Consider the following 20,867-nt stretch of genomic DNA (forward strand, 5'->3'; position numbering starts at 1 on the left):
ATTTAAATAATCATCTATTTCTGAGAGACAATTCGTGTATAATTATTAACTACCCGATCATAAGAGAACACTAGCTATATTAACCAATTCTTTGGGATATTTTTTCCACGGGTATTTTTTACCGGGTATTTTTACCGATTACCAATAATATGTGATTGCAATTGGTACATTTGGTTGAGGGCAACTGTTACACGCCCCAATACGAATAGAAGGATAATCAACCTTTTCAAAAAAATATTTAACTATCGTCTGGTAAACCGAAACAAAAATGTTCTGCTCCAAGTATAATGATTTAATGAATCAATATAATATTCAAATGTCAGCTACACGGTTGAATAGTGACCAATAAGCAATAATTCGTATACAATAAATATGATGGTAATAATTTACAGGTATCCGTACGTATTTGGTGAAATATTTTGTCAACTCAGAGGTCTGTTTTCCGAAATGTCTGCTAATGCTACCGTACTTACAATAACAGCGTTCACGGCAGAGCGATATGTAGCTATTTGCCACCCATTCATGGCGCAAAGCATGTCAAAACTTTCCAGAGCCGTAAAACTTATCATCATTATATGGCTGGTTGCTGTGTTGTTTGCTATACCTCAGGTTAGTCTTAGATATTACTTAATATGATATCAAAAATTAACACTTAATACCAATTGATAAGAACGGGAGCACAAAAAACGACAATATATATCAGTTGTTATTATCATCATGAAATATAATAGACAAATGTAAATTATAAGTAGTAAGTATAACAATTAACAACGAAAGAAAAAAATTGTAAATTGCGCTTAATATATTTCAGATATACATTTCTGTCTAAAAGATTTTACTTGATATATTTTGAGGTAATATATATTTCTGTATCGAAAATTATGTTCAGACATTTTTTGATGTAATATCATTTTTATAGTAACAATAATTTAGCATTAACTAGAGCATTGAGAAGATACCACGCGACTGTCACTATCCTTCAAAACTTATTTTTGATTTAGCTAAAATGAAAAATGTAATAAGAAATAAAAGTTTTTTAATTTAAGAGCATAAAAATATTATTTTGATGGAACTCTTCTATTTTGTACTCGAACGTCAATTTATTAAAGCTATATCCTACTAAACTAATGAACCAATATTAATAGGACTTAAAACATGATCGCGATGGTCTAAAAAGTGGATAGATTCAATAATGTCCTTTCTAGATTAAAGGGTTTGAGGTTCATCCATAGTATTAATACAATTTTAATGTAAATTTAAATTTGCATCTCAAATAAACGTTTGACTCTTACACCGCAATAAATTTACTACAGTGATGTTTAAAATCGATAACGGAAGAATTAAAAATCCCTTAGATTGTATGGGACATGAGCGTAAATTCCAATAACTACCCACTTTAAAAATCTAAAAATGCCAATCGAAATTCGATACACTAGCTTTATTACAACACATGTTCACTTTGAGTGCAATTTACAGACGTCCTATATAATATGGTCTTGTTTATAAAAAATTAAAATATGGTGTGTTGCACAACATACCATATTGTATATTTAAAAACATTTTACAAAACCATTACATTACTCGTTTACTTATTAATACTCGTTTGATATTTTCATAAATATCGTAATAAATAGCTAAATTTAGTTCGAAATGTATACATCGTAGATAATGTAATCACTGCTTACTAATCAGTAAATTGAATGTAAAATGAATGATGAATTCCTTTTACTAAGGAATAAATACTAATAATTACTTAATTTTTTTTTTTTAGTTATGTACTACCTAAGTTAATTTTTTTTTGTAAGCACACTCAAAATGTATTTTTTAAATTAATAACAAAATCGTATTTCTAATAATGCTTTTAAAGTAAGCAATATGCCATTGTCGCCGAATGCGCAATAAAAGTATAACAGCGGTTATACCGTATGTGAAAGGTGGTTGATGAGTAGATGTTAACAACGGGATATAATGGCATGATTTTGATTAATTATCGTTGTGGTAAACATTATTAGAACTTAGAAACTCTGAGTTAAATTAAATTCACTATCGATATTTAGTACCATTTTAATTTTTAGTAGATGGATATTATTATGAAATGTAGTGTCGTATACTTTTTTTTTTGTGATTTGGCATTATAACATTTAAATAATGTACTTACTTAATAAGTAAGTGTATAATTTTTCCCAAGATTAATTTTTCTGTTTCACTTTATTTTTCTTCTTAGACCAAATACTTTTCATTTTTTTGATAGGATTTTGATTAAAATACGAAAATCATTATCTAGTCAAAATACATTCTTTAGTAGATTAGTCGACATTTTTAATTATTTTTGTTATTTTAAAAATACCCTTCTCTAGTTAAGGATGACAGTATTTACTTTAGTATTTAACATAATTAGGTATATCTTTCGAAATAACATGTATTATTATTGTTGTGTTTGATCTCTAATTCACAGGTAATACCCTTATTATAAGCCTACAAAGTTTGAAGAAATCCCTTTAGACAATTAATCATCCTTTATATTTAATAGATGAATCATTTAAGCCGACAACGAGTTATTGTTTATCCGTTTATTCAGTTATTTTGTTCTACGTAAATTACATAAGAGTTAGGTAAATGTAGGTCAATGGTTCCATAATTTGTCTAAAGTATAACATTTAACATTGCTGATACGAGCTGATTTAATGGACGCGATATATTATTTTATAATCTTACAGATGTTTTGTTCGTAAATGTATAAGATTTTATTTTATTTAATATAACATCAAATATGTCTATATGTTGTAAAAAAAAAATAGATCGTAAAATGAAAACCTTTCTTGCTATATATTAATAACGAGTATGAAAACTACAACATTGTGCGCAGAAATAAAATCTAAAATATAATGTTATATATTTTGAGTACCTCTCAGGTAGTCATATAGGTACTACGTAGTAACTAATAATTAACATTTATATCCACTGATTTGTATAGTGCTTGAAACGAGTTTTAAAATGTAATTATGTATTTTATACTTCATAAACTTATTTTTCATTCTATCAAATTTAATTATCAATATTTTAATTACACAAAGTATAAAAATGACTCAATCCAAAATTAAAAAATATTGGTAAGTAATTTTAAAATACATACTATTGTTGTTTTAAACAAATAACTACATTTACTAAAAATTACGACGTATAACTGTCAAAAACATTTATTTTAAAACGATTCAATAAAATTAATCAACCCCACTTTCTTACATAGTTATTTGTCATTCATGAGTTATGAATGAGACTCATGACTAACATTTTACATTTACACAAAATATAATTTAAGCTACACTCGCTGTTCGGTGTACACAATAATATTTTGATAACTTGAGGCTATAATGCTATATATTATAATTTAATTTTGTTATCATTGTGTTCAGTTTAAATTATACATACACTTCTAAGTACTAACTTGAATAAATACATTTATTCGTTATTCCGCAATTTCAATAATTTATTTTTAAATACGAATTCTTATTTCTGATAAATAAAGAAATATTTTATTCTTTAAATAACAGCATATATTTATACATATTGTATTTATACAAATACAAATATTATTGTGTTCATAGGACTTTGCAACAGTTAGGGGCTCTGCGAGTTTTTGACAGTCTCATTAAATATTTTTAATATATTTTCTGGATTCAAAAAAAACTGAATTGGATTTAAACTATCTTTCAATCAAAATCAAAGATTATTCTGTCACACTGTATTATGTGTGTTGATGCTACGTATTATATATAGAACGATTTTTCATAAGACCCAGAACTGGTTGAAATATTAGTCAACATTAAAATATATTCAACATTTTATACAAATTAGAGAACACAAATTTTTTGACTATATGTTTTGATTGTTTTTTTCTGATAATACAAGTTGTTGTGATTTTCTATCAAAATGTATTCAAAAGATTTTATGCAGTCATCATTTCCGATTGTATTACACATCTGACAATATGAATCCTGAAAATACTGCATTTATTTAATGTCAAATAAATGATTTTACGAACCATTTATCTTATATTGTTATCTAAAGAGTATTCATTTGATTTTGTAGTTAAGATTAATTAAGTTATCAACTTACGAGGATGCGTCGACACCTGTTTAAAACTTATAAATTAAAATCTTTTTTTATATACCTTTTTTTATTAATATACTGTTCGTTTCTAGAAAAATATTCTATAATGGTCAAATAAGAAACAAAAAACTAAAATTTAATTAGTTTTTCTAACCCGAAATAGGCTAACTTTAAATCTGCGGGATGACCTAAGACCCGAAAGTTTCCCCCTCGCCTACACGTATGGTTATGCTTAATATTTATGAGAACAACATATATACAAGTAATTTGATAGGAAAATATTATTATTAGGTATTTTAAAGTTGTAAGACTCTCGAAAATAACAATTATCATCCTACACGTCATATCAATATTATATGTGTACAGTAATAAATGTATTTTATAAATACATAATACTGGTATTTACACTTATTAACCGTAAAAAAACATAAAAAAATAACAAGTGATTTTTCCTACTAAAATCTGTCAAAACGTCAAATCCTCAGGCATTGCAATTTACCGTGTCGTCGTGGGACGGATCGTCAGAAACGATGCAGTGCAATATTCGAAGTATACTGCTAATGAACACGGACATCGAACTGTCTACCGTATCGTTCACGCTGTCAACGCTGCTATTTTTCTTGTTGCCGATGACACTGATAACTGTACTTTATATACTTATCGGACTCCGCCTCCGGCGTTCCGACAAACTAAAACGCACCATCACAGTACGATCGACACACGGCGAGAAAAAAATGTCGTCACCTGAGTACAGGGCCAACTCGTCGCCGAAAGTCCTTAAAATGCTCGGTAAGTACATAAGAGTATTTCTATAACACGTTATCATGCCGATACATAAATATTTGCAATACCCTTTTATCTACCATCATAATATACATTAGGTTTAAATACCAGTTACCTGTATTTCTCTTTTTGTTATATTATACTGTCTGTATAACAAATATTTTTTGATTAAATACGTCAGCGTCGTCATCTTATACATATTAACAACTATCAAAAAAGGTTCAATTTTTAAAGACAAATTTGCGACCTGTAGAATAGTTGGTCAATAAGTATAATATTCAACTTAATAGTAAAATAAAAACAGTACGCACTAGAATATTACTAATATAATGGACACAATCTGCAGCTGATATGCACATAATAATTATACGTAATTCTAATTTTATAAGAATTTTAAATTCTAACATTGTTTTATAGCCAAACAAGTTATTTTGTTAAGCTTTATTTGTTATTAGTTAATTTTTCGATGTTTTCCAGCATAATTTATAGTATTGTAAATTATGTTATCTATACCTATTTTGTGTATTGACTTTTTTAATACGTAAAATTGATGGTATGGGCGTTAATAAGCAAATAGCAATAATAATCGATTTTAAAAACAATTGTCGTATACATCACCAATTACTTCCGACGTATATATTTACTAATAAATACACACGATTAAATATAATACTATACTATATAGTATTGTTTTGTTATTTGTACTACAACGCAGTGTCTGTATCAAACATTCACTGCTCAAGAACGCCTTTGTCCACTCCTATATCTTATACATTAAAGCTTAACCTAGTTTTCTTGTTAACTGACTAAAACTTGATGTGACATACTATTTCCTATAAATTGAATTCTGCCGGGTTCTCAATTATTTAATATTATCGGAATGAAATTCGTTTGCCGCAAAATTACTTACTTACCTACCAATAATAATAAATAATATATTTATTGTATTAAAATAATAGATTTATTATATTAAAATAATATATTTACTATATTAAAATAAAAAATAATAATTTCACAAAGCACAATTAATGGCAAAAGTTAGTTTTAACATAACGCACCAAAATATTAAATACTAGTATTCTCCAAGTGTAAAGACAGCTTCCAGTTGCAAAATATACGTATGATTTATAAGATGGAATGAATACTATAAAACATAAAAATAACGATTACAAAAAATTGATTTACCTGTAATAAATTATTGCCATGGATGAGTATGGGCTGCTGACAGATGTAAATTTCAAACTTTGATTTATTAAAATATTAACACCATTATAATAATCGCTTAAATAATTATAGTAAATTACAATTTTAAGTATAAACTGTTACAATACAATATAATTTTAAAATTTTAAAAGATGATTTAATATACCAATATAATATAATATGATATTCTATTAAGTTATATTCAGTTTGGCCATTTTTTAAGTTTTTTCTCTTTGTCAATCTGAAATATGTTACGGTATGAAAAACGATTACGTCTTTATTATAATTATTTTACTACAAAGATAAATACCGATAAACCTTAAAACTAATAACACTTCTAATGGCACCTAGATTTCAGCCCTTATAAACAGTTTTTAACTGCTGTGGAAGTTATGACCAAGACAATTAATTTAATCGAGGTTGTATAAATGTATTATTTGATGCGTGTTTCTTATATTAACACACATAAATTAATGCGTTAATACAAATTTACAAACTATTTATTAAACTACATTATTACAGTAACGTATATTTCGATTATAAATATATGTTAATACTAGCAAGTAGTGTTATAACATTTTTTTTTTAAATTAAGTTATTGTAATTTTATTTTATAGATCATGATATTTCTTTTTTAAGATAAATTAAAAAAAATGTCCATCAACATAAAAAGTATAAACAACTTTTTTGGAATTATGAAAGTTTAAACAATCCATAAACCAGAGATAGAAAAAATAATAAAAATAATATTTTTTTTTTTTGTAAAAATTTTATAATCATTATACCAAAATAATTCAAACAATATAAAATATATATTTTTTAAATTATCAAAATTGGACTGAAAACTAATATAGCTATGTAAATATTTTAGGCTTTATATTCTGTGATTATACTTAGTAGTCAGTACTTACATATTTTATAGTAAATTATTAGCATAAAAATCATGACAAATCTGAAAAATATCCAAAATAATTAAAATAAAGTGTACGAATTCAAAATGAATAATGTTATGTAAATATATCTGTTTTTACAATATTAAAATCGAAATAAATATTCTCTTTAAATTAGTACGATTTTAATTGTTTCAAAATGTATATATAGAACTCTAATTTAACAATTATTTAAATATTATTACCTACAATATTTTTTTAAACAAATTAATGCAAAGCACAATACCTAGTATAATAGTAGTATATGTTAAGTTGGTTTAGATAGTTAGCTAAAATCCAAGATCTGTAATATAATATATAATATATATATATATATTTCAATAATTATAAGTTTAAATACATTTTATTAAATAATACGTACCTATACTATAATAACATTAGTGCATTACCAGGCGCGTACAGAAAAAAAAAATTCCGGGGGGGGAGTTTACAAAATTTAGCAATATAAATTGTGTGGCAACATAATAAAACAATTTTTTCCTCGTTACTCGAAATTATTTCAGGGGGGGAAGTTGAACCCCCAAAACCCCCTCTGTATACGCGCCTGTGCATTACTATACCATAATATTATAGGAATATAATTATTAATAGATAATAACTTACTTTAGCCAATAACTCAATAAATAAATTATAGAGTAAGCTTAAAATCATTAGATATGATTTTCATTTAACAATTAAAATTATAGTGGTATTTTTATTATCAAACGATAATATTCATTAAAATACGTTATTAATATTTTTTACTAGTTTGCAATTTATAATTTTCAATACCAAGATGGATGGAAATTTAATTATCTGATAACTAAAAAATTATAATAAAAAAAAACCAAAAAACATGTATGTTTAATGTGTTGACATTTGTGTAGTGTACACTGTATAAAGTACATAATCTTACAGGTCAATTTCAAAGATAATTGTTACTATAAAATAGCGGATATTGTCAAAATAAGTGCTTTTGGTGTTAAGAAAGGAGTTAATATAATTTTATGAACTCTAATAAAACTTTAAACGATCTTATTTTTAATTTATTTATTTAATTACTTTTTTAATATTAATTACTGATAAGTGATAACTGTTTTTATACTAATACTCTTGATTTATTGAAGTAGAGAATTGAAATAAAGTAATTTGGTATTTATTACCTACCGGTTAATACCTTAATAATATAATGAAATTAATAACTTGAACACTTTTTTATTTATTTATACCTAATTTGATTATATAGCTAACTAATATATAATTATTTAATTAATATATTACCACGATGACATTTAAAAAAAAAATAGATAACCATTTATTAGATGAATAGAAATATTTAAAAGTTGGGTAAAATTGCACACTTCTAATCTGCATTTTTTTCATAACGTTGAATTTCCTTGTCTATTATATAATCACATTATACAATACAGTATGGACGAGTTAATCATTTGATTATATTTTTAAAATAGTTTAAAATATAAAAGCCTGTTATAAAAAATGTATTATTTCGAATTACTATTGTATAAGTATTACTATAATAACATTAACATTGTATAGGTACCTAAAAACTTTGCTATGTCATACTGTATTATTTTATCATGTTAAATTTATAAGGTAAATGAAATTAATAAAAAAAACACATTTTATTTATAGATGTATAAAAAAAAATTGTGTAATTTGAACTAAGTTGGACTAAAAGACAGTGAACAAAGTTACTGTCAAGTACTATATATATTGTGTTAACAAGAATTAATCGTATAATAATTTTCAGTGGCTGTTGTAGTGGCCTTTTTCATCTGCTGGGCCCCGTTCCACGCACAAAGGTTGATCGCCATATTCGGGTTCAGCCATGCATCGTCCGGTAACTTGGACGCGAAGGACATACCGTTTTTACATCAGCTGTACGGTATTTCCACTTACATCTCTGGCGTTCTCTACTATGTATCCACCACCATCAATCCGATACTGTACCACATCATGTCACTGAAATTCCGAGGAGCTTTTAAGGTATGTAGGTAGTTACCAACGCTACCATCTTGGGGGTTTTCCGAGTGCGTCCCGAAATTACCCTTTTTTAATGTTCTGCAGAGTGCGTCCGATACAAAGTATCACCTAAGTGCGTCCCAGTTCATTTAGAGGTACCCAATTATTATCAAAGTTAAAGAATACAATTTCCCCACTATTTCAAGTGCTTGACAATCATAGCTGTACAAATTAAACACTTATAAAGTATTATAGTTGTAGATTTGAACGGGCATGGGCCAATTGCGCTTGTATTCAAATTTGTCTACATTCAAGTATGAAAATATTGTTGTTCGATCTAATTCCATCAACATCAACATAAGCAATCTAAACACTAAAACGTTTAAAAATTAAAAACTTATTTATCGATCAATTAATTTGATTAGATCAAGTAATCAATTGATTACTGGTTAAAGTGAATAGTTATAATATATTTTATAACAGTATCGAGAATTTTATGAACGTTATTATTATTACTTAAGTAAAGTAACTTGTTGAATTTCAAGAAAAAAAATTATTTATTTTTATTATGTACGAGTACTTAACACTCGCCAAAAAATCCGTTAGTGTATACATTTATTATATAATTATAATTTATAACTAACTAATAAGTTTTCCTTCGATATTGTAAAATGTTTAGAGTGTAATTGGTTTATCGACCTAAAATGTATAGAAAGTTAAGCGCAATTGGTTAACTGCCATTTTAACCAAAATATTCGATCGTCAAACCTGTATCTTGAAAGGTTTATTCGATTATCATCTTAAATAGGTACCGAGGACGCACTCCGGCTATGAAAAAGGTAAAAAATAAAAACGGGACGCACTCGGAATATCCCCACCATCTTAGCTCTGACGTGCGATTTGTATACACCAGTGTTAAAAGTATTACAATTTTAGTGTACCTAGTAAAAATAAATGGTAACTTGAGTGAGAAATATACAAATATAAGGTTATTTTTATACATAATGCAATATGTACAATGCATTGTGCATCATCCGCCATTATTATCTGCTAAACTAATGAAACAATTAATGAGTGCCGTTGAATGAAACCATATATTCAATTTACCTACTTTTCAAAATATCTAATTTTTATTAACTTATAAAAAATATAGAACATTTTAACATAAAAAAAAAAAAAAAAAAAATTTGTATTTCGTGAATTTTATGAATTTTATTTCATAGAAGAAAATCCAGATATCAAAATATCAGTTAACAAATTTTTTTCTTGTTTACTAGTTAATGATTTTAAAAATAAATGTTGTCACAAATAACATGCATAACCGCATAGGTACTATAATTTACTCAATGTTACACAAACTGCATAATATTACCTATATGCTATGGCCCTTTATATTAAGTAAATATTATATTTAGTCAGCTGATAGATATTAAAGACACTTAGGTATAGGTATACGCTATGCTACTGTCGTTAGTATACTTTTTGGGTCTAACTGTATGATTTATACAATTTTAAAAATTTGAAATTGGATTGCTTAATTATATTACAAATATTGTTAGCTTCAATAATATTTAAACATTTTTAACATGCACTTAAAAAAAAAAATTGAAGTTGTTGAAAGTACGAAAAATACGATTTTGGCCCATGGGTGGAGCTTATATCTGTTTTAATATAATTTTGTTAAACGAGTAGGATAATTTAAAAAGGTATTTTCACATTGTAACGATTAAACATAAAAGCTTTTTTGGTAATAAAAATAAATCGTAAATACGGGATTTTTGTTTTAATTTAAATCAATCAATAGGTATCTTGCAATATTTAAATTCGTGAATTAGTGAAATCTCGTTAAAGAATTTCAATCATTGAAAATGCAATTAACATTTTGATTAATATTATATGCAATAATAATTATAAATACTGTGGATTACGATTTGAATTCGAACATTTTTACGAATACCTTTTTAATAGCCATTATAATAGAGATACAAGATACAATATCCCTGGATATCGTATTTCATCAGTTAATTATTTTAGTGTTGATATATTGTTTAAAATGTATATTTTTTTGCGTGAAATATTGACAGGCTCGAGTTTGAATAATTACTTTATAAACAGTATTAGTATTCAATTGAAAATATAAAAATATTTTTTAATCCATTAAACTTTTTTTTTTTTTTACTATTATACAAAAATACATACAATTAATTTATTTTAACAACATTTATTTAGAAACTGAATATTTTTAGTAAAATATTATATATTTTATTGCGAATTCATTCAAAGTATATCTATCTGTAAATATATTTCTGTAAGAATATATATTTTAAAGTTAATTAAAAATAAGTTTTTAAAATATAAAATATATCGTTTTTAGTGTGTTAAATCTATTTTCTACCTATTGTATATTATTGTTGGTCGTAGATAGTGTTATATATAATTATAAATATAATACATATTATTTATAGTTAAATTCTTAGATTCGTTTTCATAATTTTATATTTATACAATTACCACTTAGCTAATCTGAAATCCATTATTAGTAAATAAAGTTAGCACTAAAAAAACTTAAAATATGTAGTTTTTAAGGATCTGATTAATATTAATATTTATTTTTTATATCTTTTATATGCATAACTATGTTTCAGGCTTTAGTCGTTAATGTGTAACTGACTATAACTAAATAAATAAATCTGGAAAATTGAGATGATCAATAAAATTAAATGTCTCATCTGAAACCTGACCATGAATATTGAATATATTTAAATTAATTGTAAGTCATGTTGCATAATAATATAGTATTCGTTAAATTACACCTACTCATATTTAACTACAGAAAAATATTAATGTGGTAAAAAAGTAATATATGAATATTTCTTATAGTATTATATGCATAATAATAATAGATAAGCAAAGTTATAAAATAATGTGAAAATCATAATTTTATGTATATTTTACAGACATAATCAATAACTAATAATAAATTACTAGTATGATTCACTGGATGAAACGAAACATAAAATTAAAAATATTTCAACTATCAGATAAACAAAATAAAAAAATGTAATGGCAGTCTTCTATATCTTTTGCCATAACTTAAACCGTAAAATCGTCGTTAGAGTTAAAAATACTATACTACTATATGTACATGGGTTTTAAATAGACAATAATGAACTCAACTTTTAACTTTTTTAATCTAGCCCATAGTGTATTGCAGCATTTTGTATATTGTTAAAACCCTTTTTCATCGGTTGTGTATTTAAATTGCTATGTTAAAATCATAATATTTTATACCTACAATTATATCAAGAATAGATTATCCTGTAACACATCACAATAAATAATAATATATATTTAAAACATACTCATTATAGGTAATTATATAGTTAGATGACCTAGCTATTTATCATGTAATCTTTTTTAATCATAAATCAAATAACATAAATTATTTTGAGAAACATTCGTGTTATGTTTTGCAATTTATACCATAGCCACACGGGTATCGTGATCACAAATTAATTTTTAACTAATTAACATTTTTACACATTTTTTCCCAAATAATTTATCTATTGTAGAAATCACTATCATTCAAAATATTATGATTACGTTTATGAATTTTATCTTAAAACTACAAGTCTTAAATCAGCCTGAGTGGATACAAGCATTTTCATTGAAACAATGTACAACGGTTTTCCTTTAAATTATTATTAATCATTTCTGACGAGCAATGTTTTCCGACAAAACACAATGCATTAATTTTAAAGCAGAAACGAATTGTTATAACACCTTAAAATCCAGGGATCTTAAGACCCGTATAGAACTAACTACCCACTATTTAGTACTACGGGTTTACTAATTATTATAAACAAACAATTTATCAAACTTTATACTTACTTAATGTGGTTTATAAGTTTTTACACACGACTAGAAAGCAATAGCAGGTTTTAACATATAGTGTCGGTATAAATAATGAAGTACTTACGCAATATATAGATATGACGTTATTCTGAAAATAATGTTTAGTTAGGTATTATGAAAATAACAGTATGATTATAATATATGCTCCGTCTTCAATCGTCTGATACTAATTAGTAATTTATGACGTATACCTAATAAATTGATTATCAATGGGAAACTTTACACTGTAACACTTATCTACGTCATCGAGTCATACAAACTTACGTTTGCTTACTTTTAAATTCAGAATGGATTGATTCAATTATATTATAATATGCGATGTGATGGGCAACAATTAGTTAAACCTATTACTATATATTACAGATAGTAATATAAACGATTTATAAAATATCTTTAATGATATAAAACCGTATAGAGGTTTAACAACACATAGTGCCTGGCGTTTGCTCAAATTTTTTTTTTTTGTACACTATGATTTATCATTGAAATATTGAATTCAAATTTAATTCGTTCATTAGTGGCCTACTCAATAACAAGGTACAATCAAACCTACTATACAGCAGAGAGACGTCCCTGCTGTTATTTTTAAAGTTTTAAAAGACTTAGCTGAGTGAATTTCACGAAATTGAATCCATTGGGAATATGCTTAATAATAATAATATTTAAGGATACAAAAAATGTAAAACTTTAAAGTGGAATACTGTGCTTGTGTCTGTATTTTCATAAAATATCTGACAAACTTAACAGAATGCGCACTGTTAAAAAGAAGTCTTCACAATTTTTGGTAGAGCACTGACAGTAATTTTTTGAATAAGTTCGTTTAGTCGAAAACAGTATATAATATTATTTAAATTAGATATGTTGTCAGGTATTTTGTACGTTGAATTTACACACAACTGGAATCGGAATTTAAATTGTCTTTAATTATAATTTTGTTTTTACATTTAAATATTATGATTGGTCTATATCGAATTTATGTATATAATTTTAATTTACTCAACACATTGTATTTATATTGAAATAGAAAGTAATCGATTTGTAAATGTAAGAAAAATAATAGAACGTTAGTTTGTTAATTTTCATTTTGAATATGTTACCAAACAAATTTGATTTTTATGGTGGAATGTTGACCTCAAAATAAAACATGAGATATAAAGACACAAATGGTTTTCGAATATTTTGAAACTTGGCAAAAAAAAAATTGTTATTTTTAGGATTCGTTTTTAAAGTATGAGGTAGAAGGTATACAGGGTGATTCTTTTATCATAAAACACTCATTATTTCAAAAAGTATTCATGTTTTTGAAAACATTTTTTTACATAGTTTCAAGTTGTTAAAAAGACTACGTTTTTATTAAAAAATTATATTTTTTTAAGTTTTTTACTTTTTTGAATGACAACATAGAGTTTTAATTTTATATTCCAAAGCAGAATAATTTTCTGAGTATTTTGATACATAAAAATCGAATTTATGACGAGTAGTTTATGAGTTATACATATTTAAAGTTTAGGAAAGCGGAGTGGTGTGGTGTGGTGTGGTACGGGGTTACCCTGCAAAATGTTTGTCCACTACTCCGCTTGTCTTAACTTTAAATATGTATAACTCATAAACTACTCGTCCTAAATTCGATTTTTATGTATCAAAATACTCAGAAAATTATTCTGCTTTGGAATATAAAATTAAAACTCTATGTTGTCATTCAAAAAAGTAAAAAACTTAAAAAATATAATTTTTTAATAAAAACGTAGTCTTTTTAACAACTTGAAACTATGTAAAAAAATGTTTTCAAAAACATGAATACTTTTTGAAATAATGAGTGTTCTATGATAAAAGAATCACCTTGTATTATAAGCACGTGCATATCAATTTTAGGATTAAAACTATTTACATTTTAAACATTTTGTTTAATTAATACGTATAAGTGTATGACAAAACACTGCAACATTGACTACTATGCATTGTCATCATATAGTTTATACTCGATTATTTTGTCGGGGCACACAAGTACACAACGGTTTATATCAATTATAAAATACATAAAACGGACAATAAAAGTATATAAGTACATTAAAATATTAAATTATTTACCAGCTGTCGTCTTTTAATGAAATAAAATGTATACATTAAATGGCATGTTTATACAGCTGATGATGGGGTTTATCATACATCTCATTTCTTTTCGGTCAACTGGTGATAGTATTAAATTTACATAAATATATACAAATAGACAACATTATCCTTTTCTCTCATGTGAGAGAACATTTCCGGTCCACAGCTCTATTCGATTAGCATAATTTATAAATATATACTATAATATATTCTTACTTAAATCCATCAATCTTCGATATATATACATTATACATATGTTACACTTATCATTTCAAAATACTACTGAATTATGTTGTACGACTAAAATAATACAATGCTGATCGTACAAATACCGTAGGTTTATGAATTTTTAAAATCACCAAACTTACTATGACTTAACTTATTTCGTGGTAAGTGTTATAAAATAATAGAACAATTTCTATTGGAAATTGGAATAATTTTTTTTTATACTGTCCGTTTAACTCGAACTATAATTTATACATACCCCTTCATAATTTTCAATACCGATGTATACAATTTCTGTTAAAATTAGCAAATAGCTATCATCAATCGTCAAATAAAATAAAATTGATTTCAAAATTATAAAATCAGTAGGTATCAAACCGCATAGGTAATCAATAATATGTTAATATATAAACAGAAGGGCTAAAATATATAGTTTGTTTGTTTGTTTGTTTTTTTTTTTTTAATGTTTTTAATCAGTGGGTGGGTATTTTAACTGATTTATTTTTATCGATTCACTATTATTTGCTAATTCTATTTGTGTCTGATAATATCCATCACGAAATATTACATACAATATACTATTATTGCAATTATTATTATATTATTATAACGTACAGTTGTAGCATAGCGTAATTTAAATATATTTAACTTAAAATAAGTGAACCAAACAAATATATATTCCAATATTATATATGTTTCCCTGGTTGCTCTATACATTAAATAGGTATAGGTATACTATATATCAACCTAATGGTCAACATTACAGCGACCAATTATTGTTTTAATTTATAAGCGAATTATATATTTTTCTTTGTTAATGTTAATATTTTATTCAAAGCGTTTGAATGATTAACATTTTTAGAGAAGAAAATCGGTTCTGCTTAACTCAGATTTGATATGTTTTATGTTTATAAAACGGACGCGACAAGTGAATGATAGGTCAGGGGTAGGGTTATTTCTAGAGGACATCTCAACCGCCTTAATTGTTGCCTCCGTCTAACGAGTGCGTAACATAGTAAATTTATGCTCAGCAATTCACGTTTGACATCATCGGATTAAAAATGTTGCGTGGATTAATTCACTTATTGGAAACTTGCCGGCGAGAACATCCTTTGTGTTCGTAAGCAGGTTCTTAACTACCATTCAGTTTTTAAATGAGTTATGGCCATTTTAAAACAGCGCTATTTTATAAAACGCAATACTAGCTATAAAAAAAAAAAAAAGAATAATTTTCGCAAAAAACCGCGGACATACGAACGCAGAGAATGTTCTACACCGTTAAATTTAATTGTAGGTCTGTTGGCTGTAATTTTCCGACTAACGAGACTAAACGCGAGTAATTATTGCTGATCGTAAATTATTACTAAATACCTATGCATATATGGTACACTTACACACTTGTGAGACGCGAGCAGAGGACGTAAATCGTGAATGCGTAACCACATGTTGTGACGTCCTATTCGGTGCACTGTCATCGGCTACATCATAATCAACCCTATAAAATAACATTCGATTGATGCCGTTCGCTTGTACTTGCGATGTTAACAGAGAAACAGTGTTTTTTGTTGTGTACCGACAGGAAACGATGTTACGGTGTTGTGGCGGCGACAGCGGCTGCGGCGGCGACGGATGGACCGGAAAGGGCGGCAAACAGCAGCGTCCGGCACGCTGGGCACGGAGAAGGCTGCGCAGCGACTCGTCCGAACCGACCGCCGACGACCGCCGACCGAAGTACAGACGCGTGTCCGGACGAACGACTTCGTCCGTCGACTTTCCCGCCACCGCCGACGAAATCGACGACGACGACGACGACGAAGTTTGCCGTGACGGTGGTCCGGTCGCCGACGCCGGGCAGCTCGCCGACTGTGGCTGGGGGCGGTCGCTGACGGGGTTGACGGCCGCCGGAAACGCCGAGCGACGGCACGACAGCAGCTGCAGCAACAGTGCCGGCAGCAGCGGAGGGAATTGCGACGACAGCTCCGCTGCGTCCGGCGCGGCGCTTGCTGCGACCGGCGCCCGTGGACGGCGTCCGGCGAAAGCGCCGCCGGCGATAGCGCTCAGCAACTGGACAGTGATCAGCAATAGCAGCCTCAAGGACGTGGACAGCGACGATCTGCGCGACGAGCTCGTCGGTTACGCGGCCGACCACTCGGCGGCGATCCGCGGCGAGACTACGTATTATTATTAAATAATGGGGCACGACGGGGGTTTGTCCCCCCGAGAGCGGAACACTATAAACGTGCCGCGCCGATAATACTGTTTTAAACGGGTGATGTGGTCGTCGGGGCGAGTGTAATAGTTTTGCAGACCAAAAAATTAATATTCCGTTTGGGCGAATGAGATTGTTTTTACCTGTACGCGAACGATATACCCACACGTATAGTATGGAGTAGGTACGGACTTATTCGTGATGCGCGTGTAATTTTATTTTATTTTATTCTTACCTGTACATTGCTAGACTATGATATACAATATTACAATACCGATATCTTATTAAAGTTAGTGTCCATTATTATTGATTATGTATATTATTGTATGTGATTTTATTTTATTTTTGGAAATTGAAACTGTTCATTTATTATAATATTATATATTATAAATAATGTAAACCAATATGAATTTACCTATATAAACCTATTCATACGATTAATCCGCCCAAACAATATTTTTTATGGAACAAGCACTCATCTCAACGATATTATGACGTATAACTATTCGGCCCAAATGGTCTACGCCCATTTATAGGTTGCGATTTGCGTTTGTGGTGTGTGTAATGACTCGTGTTTGAAAAGTATAGTACCTATCTATGCGATGTCTACAGCGTGAGTGTGCGACTCAGTGTAGCTGATATATTTTTTTCCTAACATCAGTCATTGGTAGGTTTTTCCCATATTGATTATACAAACAAAACTACGATACATCTTTCATGTCGTTGTAGTGTTGTAGCGTCGTAATATTAATTAATAATTTTTAAAATATTATAATATACAATGCTATAATATTATGAAGAAACCGTTTTTTTTTCAGAAGTATTTTTATAAAATACATTGTTTATACCTTATTATAAATTTATAACCAATTATCATGTAAAGTCGGTTTCAGAGTTATATATCGTATGTCGACCCAACTCTGGAAACTTTTTGGTAGATTGTGGTTAGTTAATAATACCATGGTCGCAGAAGCCAATCATAATACGATAAAAGTTAGGTGACATGACAGACAATGTAGTTGTAATGGCGGCTTAATAATAATGTGGTTTAAAACTTTAAACTACAATGATTTTGCAAGAAAGAGGAAAATGTCTCCTTAGCCTTCATTTAAATAAACCATGGAATATTATCTTTTATACGCAGTAAATTTTAAAGCCAAACACCTACTTATATAAATCACAGACTAACATCGATCTTAGACGTCTGATTTACGTATAGATATGTGGAAACTTGAAAAACAGAAAGTCAAAAACAATACTACCGTGTGTCTTATACAAGTACAGCACAGAAAATTAGATAGGTAAACCCAATTTTATATTATAATATTAGAGTGAATTTACCTATTATAAAACTTAAAAGTAAAACATTTGATATGTATGTAATGTTTGTACATATAGATTTTATACAATATACAAATAATAACATTTATGTTTCGTAGTAACCGATTAACTCAAATGTTATGCAATGTTACTCAAAAGCTAACAAGACAACATTTATTCTGCTGAACGCGTGGTTTCTATGTTTAATACGTTGGTAAGCAGTGGCAGACTAATATAAACTAAGATTCAAGATTCAACTACTTGACCAGACATAAAATTTAAGTTTTGGCCAAGAATTAGTATTTTTTTTAAGCTATAAACACATGCTTATTTTGAGGTTTTATAAAATATTTTCCTCTCAAAATACTAAATAGTAATTACTAAACAAAATAAATAATAATTCACACTTAATAAAAAACAGAATGTAATATTAAACTTAAAAAATTGTACATAGTTTTTTTAGTCTTATAAATCACTTTTATTTTAACAATATCTTCAACATCAATATTAAGTATATTTTTCTCTTCTCTACTTTCATAATCAGCAATCTCTCCGATTATTAATTAGAATAAATAACAACCCTCAGCCCACTGGGAAAAGTTACGATATCCCGCCAGCATAGTCCACTATGCTAGCTATTTGTAAAATGGAGATACAGCACGAGTGCGCATGCTCTTACATCATATAACTTAACTGACTTCACGATATTCGTCATGTACAATATAATTTATGGATATGTTTGTATAATACCTTTTATTGTATGGAACGTGATTGAATCTCAAATATTTTTAACGGTGAATTTATGACAATATAGATCTCCATACGATTAAATTACGTCTCGGTCTATACTCTCGAATAAGTCAACTTTTACATAATATAATATATTATAATATGTACCTCTATAATGTATGGCACGAATGTAGGAGGTCTTTTTATTCTCAACGAGAAAGTTTCTTGGCGTTGACTATTTTTCACTCACCTCTGTGCGCTTCATTCATATATGTTTTCAAGACATCTCTGCGCACTATTTTGAAACGGTTTAAGTCAGTTTTATTTTTTATCAAGCATTGCGTGCACAATTCAAGATATGTCATTCCAAATAACTCGAGATTCAGCCTTCAAACAGCTTTTAAAGTATAATATACAATATACTTGCATAGTATATAATAAATTAAATTTGAGCTACATACGAATTGCGTTCCAAATATCTAATATATAGTATCAATTTGACCACAAAATAAAAAATGTTTAACATTTATAGATTATATTTTAAGTACATAAATACAGCACCCAATTGCGGTTTTCCTTCTTCTTTATGGGTGATGTATTCAGGTTCAGTTACACGAAGAACTTAAAATACCTGTGAATATTTCCATTCAAAATTAGACGGTATGTTATATTTTGATCATCCAAATATCTACAAATGTATTGATGTACTAAAATACGTAGGTATATCAAAATCTGTAGTATTGATCAAAAAAATAAAATAAAACGTGAAATATGTGAAAAACAAGAATTATTAAGAAAACAATAAATGATTAAAACAAATACGAAAATAATCAAATAACACGTTTTAATTACCTATATAGAAACTTTAAATTTTATTGGCTCTAGTAAAAAAAAAAATAAACCAACTAGCTATTCAGTATTCATTATTTTATTTTATTAGTATAAAAAATTAATTTCATTCGATGACACGTAGATGAGACTTCCAACTTTTATCGTGGTATAAAACTAAAATTATAAAAACAACTAAATTAAATACAGAATAATTCTGTAATCATTATATTTACTTAATCTTACTGTGATTTTTTATTTACTTTAATAATATTTAATATTTAATAGATGGTATTATACACATCAAAAATGATTATTCCCTATTTTACCTATTCATTGAATTTTATACTATAGAGGGGATCATCAAAATATTTAAACTACAACATGCTTATTGCTTATAGATACATATCTTAGCTTATATATACCTATATAATGAAATTTAGAAATTCGAATTGAAAATAAAAAAATGTTCATGTTTTATTACATATTTTCTATAGGGCCCTTGAAAGTTGTATTAAACCGTT

The 20,867-nt window shown here is 27.6% G+C and overlaps 1 protein-coding gene across 4 annotated transcripts in view; it reads left to right on the forward strand.

Moving 5' to 3' along the window:
• The window catches only part of LOC132930216 (pyrokinin-1 receptor-like), a 56,177-nt gene extending 38,311 nt beyond the window's left edge, over positions 1–17,866 (forward strand). For 3 of the 4 annotated variants that reach the window (XM_060995959.1, XM_060995960.1, XM_060995958.1), the window contains 4 exons: positions 393–609; positions 4,596–4,899; positions 8,797–9,032; positions 16,837–17,866. In XM_060995959.1, the coding sequence (XP_060851942.1) occupies positions 393–609; positions 4,596–4,899; positions 8,797–9,032; positions 16,837–17,445 (1,366 nt within the window). In that variant the 3' untranslated portion in view covers positions 17,446–17,866. Of the gene's footprint in view, positions 1–392; positions 610–4,595; positions 4,900–8,796; positions 9,033–16,813 lie in introns of all 4 variants that reach the window. The other variant, XM_060995961.1, reaches the window with a different exon arrangement.
• The last annotated feature ends 3,001 nt before the right edge of the window (positions 17,867–20,867 follow it).

This window comes from Rhopalosiphum padi, chromosome 4, assembly GCF_020882245.1.
Source record: "Rhopalosiphum padi isolate XX-2018 chromosome 4, ASM2088224v1, whole genome shotgun sequence".
NCBI lineage: Eukaryota > Metazoa > Arthropoda > Insecta > Hemiptera > Aphididae > Rhopalosiphum > Rhopalosiphum padi.